The 15,704-nt window shown below is 41.8% G+C and overlaps 1 protein-coding gene across 1 annotated transcript in view; it reads right to left on the reverse strand.

The window, feature by feature from the left end:
• Positions 1-15,704, reverse strand: part of LOC144681175 (5'-3' DNA helicase ZGRF1-like) — a 128,406-nt gene that overhangs the window by 65,564 nt on the left and 47,138 nt on the right. The window contains exon 19 of the mRNA XM_078542883.1: positions 4,927-5,004. Within this exon, the coding sequence (XP_078399009.1) occupies positions 4,927-5,004 (78 nt within the window). The remainder of the gene's footprint in view (positions 1-4,926; positions 5,005-15,704) is intronic.

The following is a 15,704-nucleotide window of genomic DNA, read 5'->3' on the forward strand; positions in this document are numbered from 1 at the left end:
ATCAGGAGACATTATTACAGCTGAAGAGCACATTTAAGAAATTGACTTTTAAAATATTTAATGTCCAAATTAATTAATTAAATAGCATAGAGGTGGCTGGGCAGGCAATGTGTTGCAGCTGTAGTATGTGGGAACTGGTGGACATCGATGTGATCCACGGTGACCACAGCTGCAGCAAGTGTTGGCTGCTCAAGGAACTTCGGCTCAGAGTTGATGAGCTGGAATCCGAGCTGCGGACACTGCGACACATCAGGGAGGGGGAGAGTTACCCGGACACTGTGTTTCAGGAGACAGTCACACCCCTTAGATTAATTACTTAGATCAATTACCTGGACCGTGACCAGGGACAGGAGGGTGTGACTGCGAGTAAGACAGGTATGGGGATCCAGAATTTAACTTTGGAGGAGCCTCAGTCCAACAGGTGCGAGGTTCTTGCTCCTGGTGTGGACGAGGGCAAAAGCTGCAGGAGGATGAGTGAACTGACCACAGCACCGTGGTAGAGAGCACCATCCAAGTGGGGGGAGAAAATCGAAATGTAGCAGCAATAGGGGATAGCATAGTTAGCGGAATAGATACTCTCCTCTGCTGCAAAGACAGAGAGTCCTGGTGCCAAGGTTAAGGACATCTCTTCTGGGCTGGAGAGGAACTTGGAGTGGGGGGAGAGGGATCCAGTTGTTATGGTTTACATAGGTACCAATATATATAGGCATAAGTAGGACTAGGAAAGCAGTTCTGCTTAGGGACTGCGAACAGCAGGGGCTGAGCTAAATTAAAAAGCAGAACCATAAAGGTAATAATCTCCGGATTACTACCTGAGCCATGAGCAAATTGGCGTAGGGTAAATAAGATTAGGGAGGTAAATGCTTGGCTCAAAGCTTGGTGTGGGAGAAATGGGTTCCGATTCATGGGGCACTGGCACCAGTACTGGGGAAGGAGAGCTGTTCCGTTGGGACGTGCTTCATTTGAACCATACTGGGATCAGTGACCTGGCAAATTGTATAACTAAGGTTGTAGATAGGACTGTAAACTAATTAGTGGAGGGGTGGGTTCAATTAAAGGGAAGTTTAAAAAATCAGAAAGAAACGAGAGAGCAGAGGTGCAGGGTAGTGAAGAAGTGAACAATAAAATGTGACAGGAAGGGCAGAAAATATAAGCAGAAGAGTGCAGCAGAAAGCAGAACCAGAATGAGTAATAATGGTAAAAAATTCAAAGCTTAAGGCTCTTTAGCTGATTGCACGCGGAATTTGTAACATGATAGATGAGTTGACGGCACAAATAGAAATAAATTAATAGACTTGATAGCTATTACAGAGACGTGGTTGCAGGGTGACCAAGACTGGGAACTCAATATTCAAGAGTGTTCGAATTCTGGAAAAATAGGCAAAAAGGAAAAGGAGGTGGAGTAGCTTTATTAATTAAGGAAGGTATCAGTGCGGTGGTGAGTAGTGATATAGGTGCAATTGATCGTGCTGTGGAATCAGTTTGGGTGGAAATAAGGAATAGAAAAGGGGAAGAAGTCATGGGTGGGAGTCGTCTTTAGGCCCCCGAAGAATTGCCTCACTGTAGGACAAAGTATAAATTGGGAAATAATGGAGGCGTGTAAGAATAGCGCTACAATTGTCATGGGTGACTTTTATCTGCATATTGACTGGACAAACCAGATTGGCAGGGGTAACATGGAAGATGAATTTGTGGAGTGCATCAGGGATTGTTTCTTAGAGCAATATGTTGCAGAACCTACCCAGAACAGGCTAATTTACATCAAGTAATGTGTAATGAGGTAGAATTAATGAGAAATATTGTAGTTAAGGATCCTTTACTGGGTAGCGATCACAACATGGTAAAATTTCAAATTCAGTTTGAGGGCGAGCAACTCAGGTCTCAAACCAGTGTCCTCAACTTAAATAAGGACAATCATAGAGGTATGAAGAAAGAGTTGTCTAAAGCGGGCTGGGAAAATAGACTAAGGAGAAGATCAGTGGATGAGCAGTGGCAGAGGTTTAAGCAGATATTTCATAATGCTCAGCAAAAATTTATCCCGCTCAAAAAGAAGTACTCAATGAGAGGGATGAATCATCGGTGGTTAACAAAGGTGGTCAAGGACAGTATCCAATCAAAAACTACGGCATACAAAGCGGCGAAAACTAGTGGTAGGCCAGAGGATTAGGAATTTTTTAGGAACCAGCAGCGGGTGACTGAAAAGCTAATAAAGAGGGAGAAAATTGATTATGAAAGTAAATTTTTAAGAAATATAAAAACAAACAGCAAGAGCTTCTATGGGTATATAAAAAGAAAGAGAGTGGCTAAAGTGACCGTGGGACCATTGAAGGATGTGACTAGAGAATTGATAATGGGGAACACGGAAATGGCAGATAATTTAAACCAATATTTAGCATCACTCTTCATGGTGGAGGACACTATAGACATCCCAAAGATATCAGATAAGCAAGGAGCTAATGGGAGGAAAGATCTTGTAACAGTCTCTATTATAAAGGACAAAGTATTTGACAAACTAATGGGACTAAAGGCAGTCAAGTCACCAGGACCTGATGACCTGCATGCAAGGGTTTTAAAGGAAGTGGCTGCAGAGATAGTGGAGGCATTGGTCGAAATTTTCCAGATCTCACTGGATTCCAGGAGGGTCCCAGAATGTTGGAAAACCACTAACGTGATGCGCCTGTTCAAGAAGGGAGGGAGACAAAAAGCAGGAAACTATAGTTTTGTCAGCCTAACATCTGTCATTGGGAAAATGTTAGAGTCCATTAAGGAAGAAATAGCATGACATTTAGAAAAGCTTAATGTAATCAGACAGAGTCAACATGGCTTTGTGAAAGGCAAATCGTGTTTGAATAATTTGCTAGGGTTCTTTGAGGATATAACAAGCAGAGTCGATAAGGGGGAACTGGTAGATGTAGTGTATTTGGATTTCCAGAAGGCATTCGATAAGATGCAACATAAAAGGTTATTGCACAAGATAAAAGCTCATAGTATTGGGGGTAATGTATTAGCATAGATTGAGGATTGGTTAACACACAGAAGACAGAGAGTCAGGATTAATGGGTCTTTTTCTGGTTGGAAAGACCTAACTAGTGAAGTGCCACAAGGGTCAATTCTAGGGCCTCAATTATTTACTATCTACGTTAATGAATTGGAGGAGGCGGCAGAGTGTAATGTATCCAAATTTGCTGACGACACAAAAATAGGTGGGAGGGCATGTTGGGGTTAGGTCATAAGGAATCTGCAAGGGGATATAGATAGGTTGAGTGAGGGGGCAAAAACTTGGCAGATGGAGGTTAATGTCAGGAAGTGTGAGGTTATGCACTTGGTAGAAAGAATCAAAAGGCAGACAATTATTTAAATGGAGAGAGACTCCAAAAAAGTGCAGCACAGAGGGATCTGGGCACTCTTGTGCATGAAACACACAAAGTTAGCATGCAGGTGCAGCTAATAATTAAGAAGGCTAATGGAATTTTGACCTATATTGCTAAGGAGTTGGAGTATAAAAATTGGGAAGTCTTGTTACAACTGGACAAGCTGTTGGTGAGGCCGCACCTAGAGTACTGTGTACAGTTTCGGTCACCATATTTGAAAGGATATACCGGCATTGGAGGCAGATCAAAAGAGATTCACTAGGCTGGTTCCTGGGATGAAGGGGTTGACTCATCATGAACAGCTAAACAGGTTAGGCCTTTATTCCTAAGAATTTAGGCAGAGTGGTGATCTTATTGAAACGTGCAAGATTCTGAGAGGGCTTGACAGGGTAGATGTTGTAAAGTTGTTTCCACTAGTGGGAGAATCTCAAACTAGGGGACATAGTTACAGAATAAAGGGACACTCATTTAAAACTGAGATGCGAAGGAATTTCATCTCTGAGGGTAGTGAATGTCTGGAATCCTCTACCTCAGAGAGTTGTGGAGGCGAGATCACTGTAAGTATTTAAACAGGAGGTAGATAAGATTTTTGAAACATCAGGGAGTTGAAGGCTATGAGGAGCTGGCACGAAAGAGGAGTTGAGGCCTGGGGTAAATCAGCCATGATCTTATTGAATGGCGGGGCAGGTTTGAGGGGCTGAATGGCCTACACCTGCTCCTATTTCTTATGCTCTTATGTTCTTATGCATAAGATACAAATTGAGTGTCTTAACTGCCTTCTCAAACTCAAAATGATCTACATCAACATGTTATGCATTCAATTACTGACAGTGCAGAACTCAAGTACTGCTAAAAATAAAAAGACATAGGGCAGAATTTTCCTCCCGTCGGGGGGAGTCGATGGGCTGGCGCGTGCGGGCGCGCTTCCAATCGGCGCCCCCAATCGGAGGCGCGGCACCATTTTACATGGGTGAACCAATTAAGGCCCGCCCAGCGTGACGTCCACAGGGAGCGCTTCCCTGTGCAGGCGGTGGGGGGGGGAATCCCGAAAATTGAGAGTGCGCTCTTTCGCGAATGCGCACGAAAGAGGGCACTCATCTCCCTGAGGCTAAGTGCTGCCTCAGGGAGATCGCCTCTACTTTCGGCAATATTAAAAATAGAAAAAAAAAATTCCCTTACATGTCCCCTCATGTGACATTGTCTGCTGATTTTGCTGCGCCCCCACCTTCCTTAAAATTTAAATGGGGCGGTGTGACGTCAGAAGTTCCGCCCACATCATTCTGCGTCATTTTACTTGTCGGCGAGCAGGGGCAAGGCCCGCTCGCTGACGGTAAAATCCTGCCCATACTGTCGAAGATTTTCGTCTTGCACTCATTAGGACACACATTATTTATTGCTACACTTATTCAGATTACTACCAGTAGCTGAATGGTACTGGTGCTCAGAACTGATATTAACCTGTGGTCCTGTAATCTATTCCAGAGCCACAGTATAAGGATTCTACTGTAATACAGCTTCATTACGGTCAAAAATAGGTAATCGAAGTTATGCTTACCTGTATGGCAAAATGGGTTTGGCAATCTTCCGAATGCTTCCAACTCTGATAAATCTATTGAAGCCTAGTTCCAGAAGCCTAATTAAAAGAAACAAACCACATCAATTTATTTTTCAACATAAAACTGGAGTAGTTGATTAAACTAGCAATAAAGCTGGTTTGTACACAGTTCTACAAATTCTTTTAAGGGATTAGCACACCACCATTCAATGGAATGGAAAACTCCAACCCTGGCATTAATTTTTAATGGCTCTGCAAAAGCTGTAAAACTTTTATGGACAACAAACAAAATTGCACCTTTCTGTGTATTTGTGTTTGGATTCATGGGCATGTTTCCCACCTGCAAGTAGATTTTCCTTTATTCTTGCACAGAAAAACACCAAAGGTAAAGAAGTCAACTCTCAAATACAAGTCACACTAAAGCAGTTATCAAGTACAACATTTTCGTTTTTGTAAAGTGACTCTTTAAACTGCCAGTGGCAATGACGTTAACTGAAATAATGAGTTGGCCCTGAGATACCATGCTTAATAGCGTGAGAGAAAAGAGTTGATCATGGAATCCATATACATTAAGGGCAGATGCATTCCATCGAAAGAACATGGAATTCTTCTGAATTCTCACTGAAAAAAGAGGGTACCAATAATACAATGTCATGGAACTAGTGACTGGAACAACTAGGGCCTTTCAGTTGCACTTTCGGGACGCAACCAACTAGAGCCCACCACCGGGACTGGCGTCCATTTAGGGAGAGCGGGTGGGTGACATGGCCATTCTGTCAGTGGAAGGGTTTCAGAGGAGGTGGTGGTGAGCTGCCTTCTTGAACCACTGCAGTCCATGTGGTGTAGGTACACCCACAGTGCCGTTATGGACGGAGTTCCAGGATTTTGACCCAGCGACAGTGAAGGAACGGCGATATATTTCCAAGTCAGGATGGTGAATGACTTGGAGGGGAACTTCCAGGTGGTGGTGTTCCCATGTATCTGCTGCCCTTGTCCTTCTAGATGTTAGTAGTCATGGTTTGGAAGGTGCTGTCCAAGGAGCATTGGTGAGTTCCTGCAGTGTATCCTGTAGATGGTATACACTGCTGCCACTGTTCATTGGTGGCAGAGGGAGTGAATGTTTATGGATGTGGTGCCAATCAAGTGGGCTGCTTTGTCCTGGATGGCGTCAAGCTTCTTGACTGTTGTTGGAGCTGCACTCATCCAGGCAAGTGGAGAGTATTCCATCACATTCCTGACTTGTGCCTTGTAGATTTTGGACAGGCTTTGGGGAGTCAGGTGGTGAGTTAGTCGCCGCTGGATTCTTAGCCTCTGCTCTTGTAGCCACAGTTTTTATATGGCTAATCCAGCTCAGTTTCTGGTCAATGGTAAAACCCAGGGTGTTGATAGTGCGGGATTCAGCAATGGTAATGCCATTGAATGTCAAGGGGCGATGGTTTGGTTCTCTCGTGTCAGAGATAGTCATTGGCTGGCAGTTTTATGGCGCGAATGTCACTTGTTACCCCAAGCCTGGATATCGTCCAAGTCTTGCTACATTTGGACATGGACTACTTCAGTATCTGAGGAGTCGCAAATAATGCTGAACATTGTGCAATCATCAGCAAACATCCCTACTTCTGACCTTATGATGAAAGGAAGGTCATTGATGAAGCAGCTGAAGATGGTTGGGCCTAGGACACTACCCTGAGGAACTCCTGCAGTGATGTCTTGGAAATGAGATGATTGACTTCCAACAACAACAACCACCTTCCTTTGTGCTAGGTATGACTCCAACTAGCAGAGAGTTTTCCCCCCACTTTGACTCCAATTTTGCTAGGGCTCCTTGATGCCACTCTCGGTCAAATGCTGCCTTGATGTCAAGGGCAGTCACTTTCACCTCACCTCTGGAGTTCAGCCCTTTACTCCATGTTCGAACCAAGGCTGTAATGAGGTCAAGAACTGAGTGACCCTGGTAGAATCCAAACTCAGTGTCAGTGAGCAGATTATTTCTAAGCAAATGCTGCTCGATAGCACTGTTGATGACCCCTTCCATTACTTTACTGATGATTGAGAGTAGACTGATGGGGCGGAAATTGGCCAGGTTGGAGTTGTCCTGCTTTTTGTGTATAGGACATACCTGGGCAATTTTGCACATTGCCGGGTAGATGCCAGTGTTGCAGCTGAACTGGAACAGCTTGGCCAGAGGCGCAGAAAGTTCTGGAACACAAGTTTTCAGTACTATTGCCAGAATATTGTCAGGGCCCAAGGCCTTTGCAGTATCCAGTGCCTTCAGCCATTTCTTGATATCATGTGGAGTTAATTGAATCGGCTAAAGACTGGCATCTGTGATGCTGGGGAATTCTGGAGGAGGCCAAGATGGATCATTCACTCAGAACTTCTGGCTGAAGATTGTTGCGAATGGTTCAGCCTTATCTTTTTCACTGATGTACTAGCCTCCCTCATCATTCAGGATGGGGATATTTGTGGACCCTCCTTCTCCAGTGAGTTGTTTAATTGTCCACTGCCACTCAAGCCTGGATGTGGCAGGACCACAGAGCTTTGATCTGATCCAATTGGTTGTGGAATCGCTTTGCAGTGTGACTAATCAAAACCTTCACAGCTCGTCAGTTTGACTGAGGAAGTTCTTGTTGCTGTGCATTTGCCTTCTCTAACCTGCTAGGTTACAGGAAGAGTGTTGAACTCTTGTACTGTTGGGAAAGAGGGAATCCTTACACAAATTTGTTCTTAATTACCTTGAGTTCTTCATTTGGCTTCCCTTCTCGGTTACGGGGACTTCCCACTGCATTCCCAACCATCCCCTGGGGAAGCCAGATATCAGGTGGAATCATATTAGAATCCTAACCCAATGGTAATTTTTGCAAATTTCTTAGCCTGCACATCACCAAACTTGCTACGCCAGCCTGAAAAAAATTCATGCAAGACCTCTGGGGAAACAGCAGTGATGATCCCCAAGAGATAAAAAATATCCAGCTTTGTGTCCATAAATGGCCTTATCTAATCCACTGAACTCACGAAGCAGATCTGAAACTGAAGAGAAGTTATTGGCAATTCTTGTTAATCCATCAAATTTTGCCTCATCAGGCCTAGTTTATATGCAAATACACATTCTGTTGGCTTTAGGTGTGGAGACTGAATGAATTGTACTTGAACCTAAGGCAATTAATTGTGAATTTTGTTGCTGTGAAGTAGGTTGATGATTAGAGCAACTGAATAATTAGATGTATGAGCTCAGGATTTACTTAACTCCTGAAATATTCTCAGGTTAACAGGAAAGCTGCATGAACACTATGCTCAATGAATATATTTTCTGTGATTAAGCAATACATATTTTTCCCATGGGTCTGTAAGTCAAAGGCTGCAACAACGGAATAGTCAGCATATGTGCCAGGTGAGTTGTGAAGTCAGCAGCAGATGCTCAGAAGGTGAAGGGATGCCTCAGGCACATCCTCAAAACACTTCACATGTCACTAATTATTGTCACTCATGTCAAAGTTGTCAACTGTGCACCAAAAGCACAGCAGAATTATACGATTCCAGTTTATGAGAAACTCATAATGATTTTTCTTTTCAACCAATTAGTTCTATTCTTTCCAGACCCTATTGGTAAACTATTATGGAATTTTGAGTTCTTTTCAAAGCTGTATTCAAATAAACATTTTCCTTTGAATATGGCTGTAGAGGAGATAGTGATACTACCACATGATCGGCATCCTGCAGTGTACAAGACTCAATAGTTCACTAACTTAAATAGAGAAAGAAGAAGGTTCTTAAAAAAATTTATTGCTTGATACTAAATTTTTGAACTGGATTATATAATACATCTACAATCCAAAAGGTTAAAACCATAATCAAAGTAGTAGTTTTGTAATGGAGTTTCTTACACAACCAATAGATTATGGGTGGGATTTTCCGGCCCCGCCCACTGCCATGATCGTCTGCTCCCGCCAGAAGTCAATAGTCTTTTGGCTGGGCCACTGAATCTCCCGCGGCGTGTCCCACCGCAACGGAGCCAGAAGATCCCGGCCTATGTCTTGTCGGATACAGAGGAGACGTTACCAGTGTCTGTGAAGCTAAGATACTGGGCAGCAAGGACCGCTGTAGTTGCTGCAGCACCATGAAAGAGCTCTTTGCAAACTATGTATGCCCTAGACTTTTGAGTATCATGGTTGAAAATGAAGATAAGCAGAAAATCATCAAAAATGTTCTCTTTATGACAAAATGAGTGAATCCATGTTTAAAGATGTTTTACCATAAAATATTACAATACATATTAGCTGTTCTAACTGTATATCCCTCCTCCACCAACTTTTTTTCAAAATTATGTAAATTTGTCCACGCTTAGTACCTAATACAAATTAAGTGCATGCAAATATACAGATTGAAATTCAAGCTGGACATTTGTAACAAATGTGGTAAAATAAACTGTTTAATATCTCATCAAATTTCCAAAGGAATTTCATTAAAACGTTAACTTGTTTTTTATCAAGGTTGTACAAAATGACTTTAACCAAATAGTCTCCAACTAAAGCAGCGAGTGGATCAGTGAAATCAAATTCTTCTGTGTATTTTTCTAGCAACAATGCAAATAATATATACTGTGCACACTAGTTTCTTGCAACATGCCATGACATCAAGAAAATTATTTTGCTGCAATTCAAAACATGTTGCAAAAGCATTGCAGAATGAATCACAGGGAATAGGGTAGATCTGGAGAAACTATTTCCACTGACGTGGGAATCAAGAACAAGGAGACATAACCTTAAAATTAGAGCTCGGTCATTCAGAGGCAAAATCAGCAAGCATATTTGCACACAATGGGTAGCAGGATTCTGGAACTTCCTCCTGCTAGGATGGTTTGAGCTTTCAAGGCTGAGGCCAATAGAAATTTGTTAGGCAAGGATACCATCAGTTATGAGCAAAAGGAGAAAAATGAAGTTAAGTACAGATTTGTCATATTTAAATGAGACCTCAAGAGATTGTATGGCCTATTCTTGTTCCTGATGTTCCTACGTTTGGGTGGGAAGAAGTACCAAATGGAATTCCCAGGTAGCAGTAATGGATCATCACTGCTTCTAATGTACATTGATGATTTGGATTCATAAACTCAATGCAAGCTGATTAACTTTGCACAAAATCAAAATAAAAAGGGCAGTGGAATCAGGAGAGGCAACTCAGGTATTGCAAAATGATTTGGACATTTATCTGTGCAGAACAATAACAGATGAAACTGAATGTGGTCACATATACTGCACATAGGAAGGAAAGACAGGTGGCACATGTGCCCCAATAATAATTCAGAACTGCATCTGGAATGGGGGTGGTCCAATGTCGGGCGAGAGCCCCATAAGAAGTTCTAACGTAGGCCAAGAACAGTGTGAAGTAGGTCAGGATCACTACAAAACAGGCTGGGAGCAGCATGCAACAGGTCAGGATCACTGTGAAGCAGGTGGGGAGCAGTGTGCAGCAGTTAGGATCGCCGTGAAGTAGACCAGGAGAAGTATTAAGCATGTCGGGATTACTGTAAAGCAGACCAGGAAAAGTGTGAAACAGGTCAGCATCACTGTGAAACAGACCGGGAGGAGTGTGAAGCAGGTATAGATCGCTGTAAAGCAGGTCAAGATTGTGGAAGTGAGAAGAGAGAAGAAACTGTGACATCACAGAAAAGCTGTGAGTTGATTGGCCAGTGAGTATTTTACCTTTGTTTCCCTTTCTCCAATGTTAAGAAGTTTCTCTAAGCACTGGGAAATTAAAATTTTCACTTTCTTTTATATAATGGATAATTAAAACATTTCAGATAACCTCCCTATATTTAAGTGACCAAAGAATAAAAGTGAGGAGCTGGTGAGTTTTTTAAAAAAGTTTTCTTATCTATTAGATAGAGGAATGGCAGGGCAGCTCTGATACCTGGGATGCATATCATGTTCTACGTGGGAACTCCAGGACATTTCCTGTGTCCTGGAAACTATATATGTAGGAAGTTTTGTCAACTGTAACAGGTCAAGCTTAGCATTTTGGAGCTTGAGCAGCAGCTGGCGTCACTGCAGCACATCCATGAGGTTGGGAGATTTGTGGATAGCATATTGATAGGTGTCGTTACCCAACAGCTTAAGAGTATTCAGAGAGAGAGGGAATGGGTGCCAGTTGGGCAATTGAGAAGAAATAGGCAGGTAGTGCAAGAGTCCCCTGAGTGCATCTCACTCTAAAATAAGGAAAGCCAGCATTGATTTGTTAAGGGCAAATCATGTTTAACTAACTTGATTTTGAGTTTTTCGATGAGCTAGGTAATGCTGTTGATGTGGGGTACATGGACTTCCAAAAGGCAACTGATAAAGTGCCACACAACAGACTTGTGAGCAAAGTTAGAGCACATGGAATAAAAGAGACTGTAGCAACATGGATACAAAATTGGCTTAGTGACAGGAAACAAAGAATAGTGGTAAACAGTTGTTTTTCAGACTAGAACAGTTCTTCCTCTAGGAGGCTGCAGATGCCTGCCATCACCAGACATGACAACCTCAGACTCCAGAAGCACTGGTCTTCTGAGAGGTCAAGGAAGCTGACTCTTCGCCATACACTCTGTGGGTAGCGCCTCCTATGTGTTAGATCTCTATGTTGCTCTCCTCTCTGCTGATCACCTGCAGTATCTCCACAGCTACTAATGGTCACCTGATCCAAGGAAGCCTATCCTATCAAGCCCCTTCAGAATTTTGTAGGTTTCATTGAGATCGCTTCTCATTCTTCTAAACTTCAGAGAATATAGTCCCAATTTACTCAGCCTCTCATCATAAGACAACTCCCTCATCCCAGGAAAGAACTTAGTGAACCTTTGCTGTACTGCCTCCTATGCAAGCATATCCTTTCAGGAAACTTGGGAAATCCATACATGCATTGTTAAATCTAAATGACGTTGGAATTCAATGACTTATTTTTTAATCACCAACCTGCCTCCCCTGAGGGCGTATGTACATCTAGCTAAATGTGCCCAAGTTAAATGCAGAAGTTGGAGCCACATTCCAGGTGTGCTGACATTTTGTGACTTACATCCCTCCTTCCTGCACTTAAACCCACATACTCCATGATGTTAAAATTTCCCACTTAGGTTCCATGAATGAAACTGAAAGAACTGTGGATGAAATTGAAGGAGACCTAGGAGTCTTATCAGACTTAGTGCTCAATGGGTTCAACCATTACAAGCAACACAGCCCATAAGATGATGGAATTCAAAGCAAAACATTAGAGTACATATAACAAAATATGCAGTGCAAGTCAGAAGAATCTATATCAAACTCAGCTAGCCTCCAGTCCAATCACATCTTGAATACTGTGTCCAATTTTACTCATGAAAACATAGGGGAGACATTCAAACCTTGGAGTAGTGCATTGAACAGCCATAAACCTACCCTTACTTTAAACTAAAATGTGACAGTAGGACAATGGGACACAGGTCCAAGCCAGTAAAGGACAAATTTAGGTTGATATCAGGAAATTCTCTTCATGCACAGAATGACCAATACACAAAACAGACTTCTGGATAGACCAGAGGGGACAAAAATCCTGGAATCATTTGAGAAATGATTTGATGCCACAATGGGTCATCTCTGTGAATGGATTTATAAGGTGGGCTGAATGGTCTTCCTCACCCTATTTTGTGAAATAGCTAGGTGTTTTTTCCCCATTTGTTCATGGGATATGAGCATTACTGGCAAAGCCAGCATTTGTTGCCCATCTCTAACTGCCCTTGAGAAGATGGTGGTGAGCTGCCTTCTTGAACCGCTGCAGTCCATCCGAGGTAGGTATGCTCACAGTGCTGTTGGGGAGTTCCACATTTTTGACCCAGTTTTATTATTCGTAAGGCCAGGGAAGCAGTTAAAGTTCGATGTTGAGGTTAATAATCGATTCAACGGTTTCATTTGATGCAGTGTGAATGGTTGTGATGCAACCAGAAATTAATCTCTCAGGGCAGAAGTTCAGCAGGTGGCTGACAGTAACCTGGATGCCCACACCCACAATTTGACTCAGTGACAGTGAAGGAATGCTGATATTGTTCCAAGTCAGGGTTGTGTAGAACCTGGAAAGGAACTTACAGGTGCTGGTGTTCCCTTGCATCTGCTGCCCCTGTCCTCCAAGATGGTAGAGGTCAATGGTTTGGAAAGTGCTGACGAAGGAGCCTTGGCAAGTGCTGCAGTGCATATGTAGAAGGTAGACACTGCAATCACTGTGCATCAGTGGTGGAGGGAGTGAATGTTTAAGGTGGTGAATGGATGCTGACCAAGCGGATTGCTTTGTCCTGAAAGGTATCGAGCTTCTTGAGTGTTGTTGGGGCTATACTCCTCCAGGCAAGTGGAAAGTATTCCATCACTCTTGATTTGTGCCTTGTAGTTAGACAGGCTTTGAGGAGTCAGGAGATGAGTTGCCACAGAATTTGCAGCCTCTGATCTGCTCTCGTAGTCACATATCCTAATAGAAAAATGACAGAATGGCATTCTGGAATTTGGCATTGAGGGGCTTCCTTCATCCAAACCTGTCTTGTGATCTACAAAATTTGAGTACTTAAAGTCAATTTTTAAATAACTAAATGCATCTTTATGACATAAATACTTAAGAAATAAATAAACTTATATTCTAAATTTCCTGATAGTTTTCTTATCAGTCAGACCTGATGAAAGGTCTACACACAAAACTTGTTTTTTTTCAGACTGAAGAATATGCTGTGTACTATACATATTTTTTGCTCTTATTTCAGCGATCCAGAATTTGCAATTCTGCAATTTCTACTTTTACTCCTCTTACTACTTCTTGGCAGCCTTCATGAGTATCTAATGCAATTTCTGATTTGTGAAATCACTACACTGTTGTGTGTAATTTGGAAGTAAGAAAACAAGCAAAGATATAAACATGTTTGTTTTAGCAGAAGAACTGATGAATCCTGGCTATTTCTGATTTAACATTTCATCCTTTACCTTTTTGTCTTGTGAACTCCCTTTTTTGGCTTTCATAATTGCTTTCGATAAACTAGATCATCCTCTCCACCTTTAACAATTAAGCTCATTAGTTACTTCATAGTAATCATCTGCTTCAAATACAACTTCTCAACAGCTCTCGCTATTTATATTCCTAAACTGGCAGTGGAAAGCAGTGAAAACTGACATATGGGTGTTTCTCTCCCTGCTTACATTCCAGTTACGCTTTTTTTAAAGTTACAATTCAGTTGCTGTGATAGCACAACTGGGACACAATATTGCAATATCAAATGTCATGTAATTGATTGCTCAGTTTCAGAGAGTCTTTTGGTTTGACAGATTGAAGCAATGGTCATTCACACAATTGTCCTAATTACAAGCATGTTAGCAGTTACTTGATAACGCATGTTACATTTTCCAATTAAATGAGAACCATGGTGATAGGGTGTGAATTCAGGGGAGGAAGCTTCCAGTGTAGGATGCATAGGAACGGTCAATGTTACCTTTGGAGGTGCTGCTGGTAGCCTCGAGTGTTGGTTCTAATCTCCAGTTCTCACTAAACTGTTTTATGGTATAAATTTGCAACCAACTCCAGTAACTCAATTAGTATTAATTTGTGCTGTGAAGAAATTATTAGTTACCTTGGAAAACAGACTAAACAGGTGAGGTGGTCATATAGCACTATGAAGGAGGAGTGATCAGAGGACAGCTAAAATATCTCATTCTTTTTCTTCGATAGTAATTATAAAAATATTGCCATTGACAGGCTTCACCTACAGAGCCCTACTGATCTCTATTTTAGCAGCAGTGGACCATAATGACAATGTTTCAGCAGTAAATCTTGGCCAGGGTACCAGGAAAACTCTGACTCATCTTCGAATAGCATCATGGAATCGCTTTCACTCATCTGACTAGGCAGATGGGGCCTCAGTTGAAATTATCTCTGAAAGAAAGAACTTCCAACAATGCAGCGCTTCCTTAGTAATACACTAAAAAGTGTCAGCCTAGATTATGTGCTCAATTTCATAGTGGATCTTAAACACACAACCTTCAGACTTGAGGAGCAAGGATGTTACCAACTGAGCTAAGCTTTAAAATAATTTATGGACTCTGCTTTAACAACTCTAATCACCTACTATATAAAGATTTTTAGAATGCCTTTAATTCTTTTTGTCATAGCCTTATTTGGTTAAGATATTTGGTTAATATCTTGCTGATCCGTGAAACTAACCCATCATTATTTATTTTATAAAATCCCTTATAATCTTGAAGATATTTGGCAGGCTACACTTAATCTCAGTTTCAGTAAAATAGGCAAATCTCTCTTCATAACTGTGACCCCTAATCCAATTAATATCCTCGTGAATCTGCACTCCACCTTTTTCCATTGCCTGTTTAATTCAATTAGAGTTATGGTAAACAACAAATTAACATTGCATAAATGCATTTTCAGAAGATATTTGATAAGGTTTCTCAAAAAAGGCATGAAAATTGAAGTACATTACATTAAAAGGAAAATAGTATACGGATAGAGGGATGACTAGAGGACACAACATAAAGCCTAATGATAAATGGATATTCCTAGATTGGCAACTTGTAGGAAGTCGTGTGCCCCAAGTGTCTGTGCTGGGATCTCTTCTGTTTTCCATTTATATAAAGCTAAATTATTTGAACAAAAGCACAAGAGGATTTACATTAAATACAAGATGAGGCCAAACATACTCTGAGGAAGAATACAAGAAGTTGCAGGAGGACATGGATAAGTTAGCAGAGTGGGAAATAGGTGACAGATGTCATTCGATGCAGAGAAATAGTCTG

Source organism: Cetorhinus maximus, chromosome 1 (genome assembly GCF_964194155.1).
Source record: "Cetorhinus maximus chromosome 1, sCetMax3.hap1.1, whole genome shotgun sequence".
Lineage (NCBI taxonomy): Eukaryota > Metazoa > Chordata > Chondrichthyes > Lamniformes > Cetorhinidae > Cetorhinus > Cetorhinus maximus.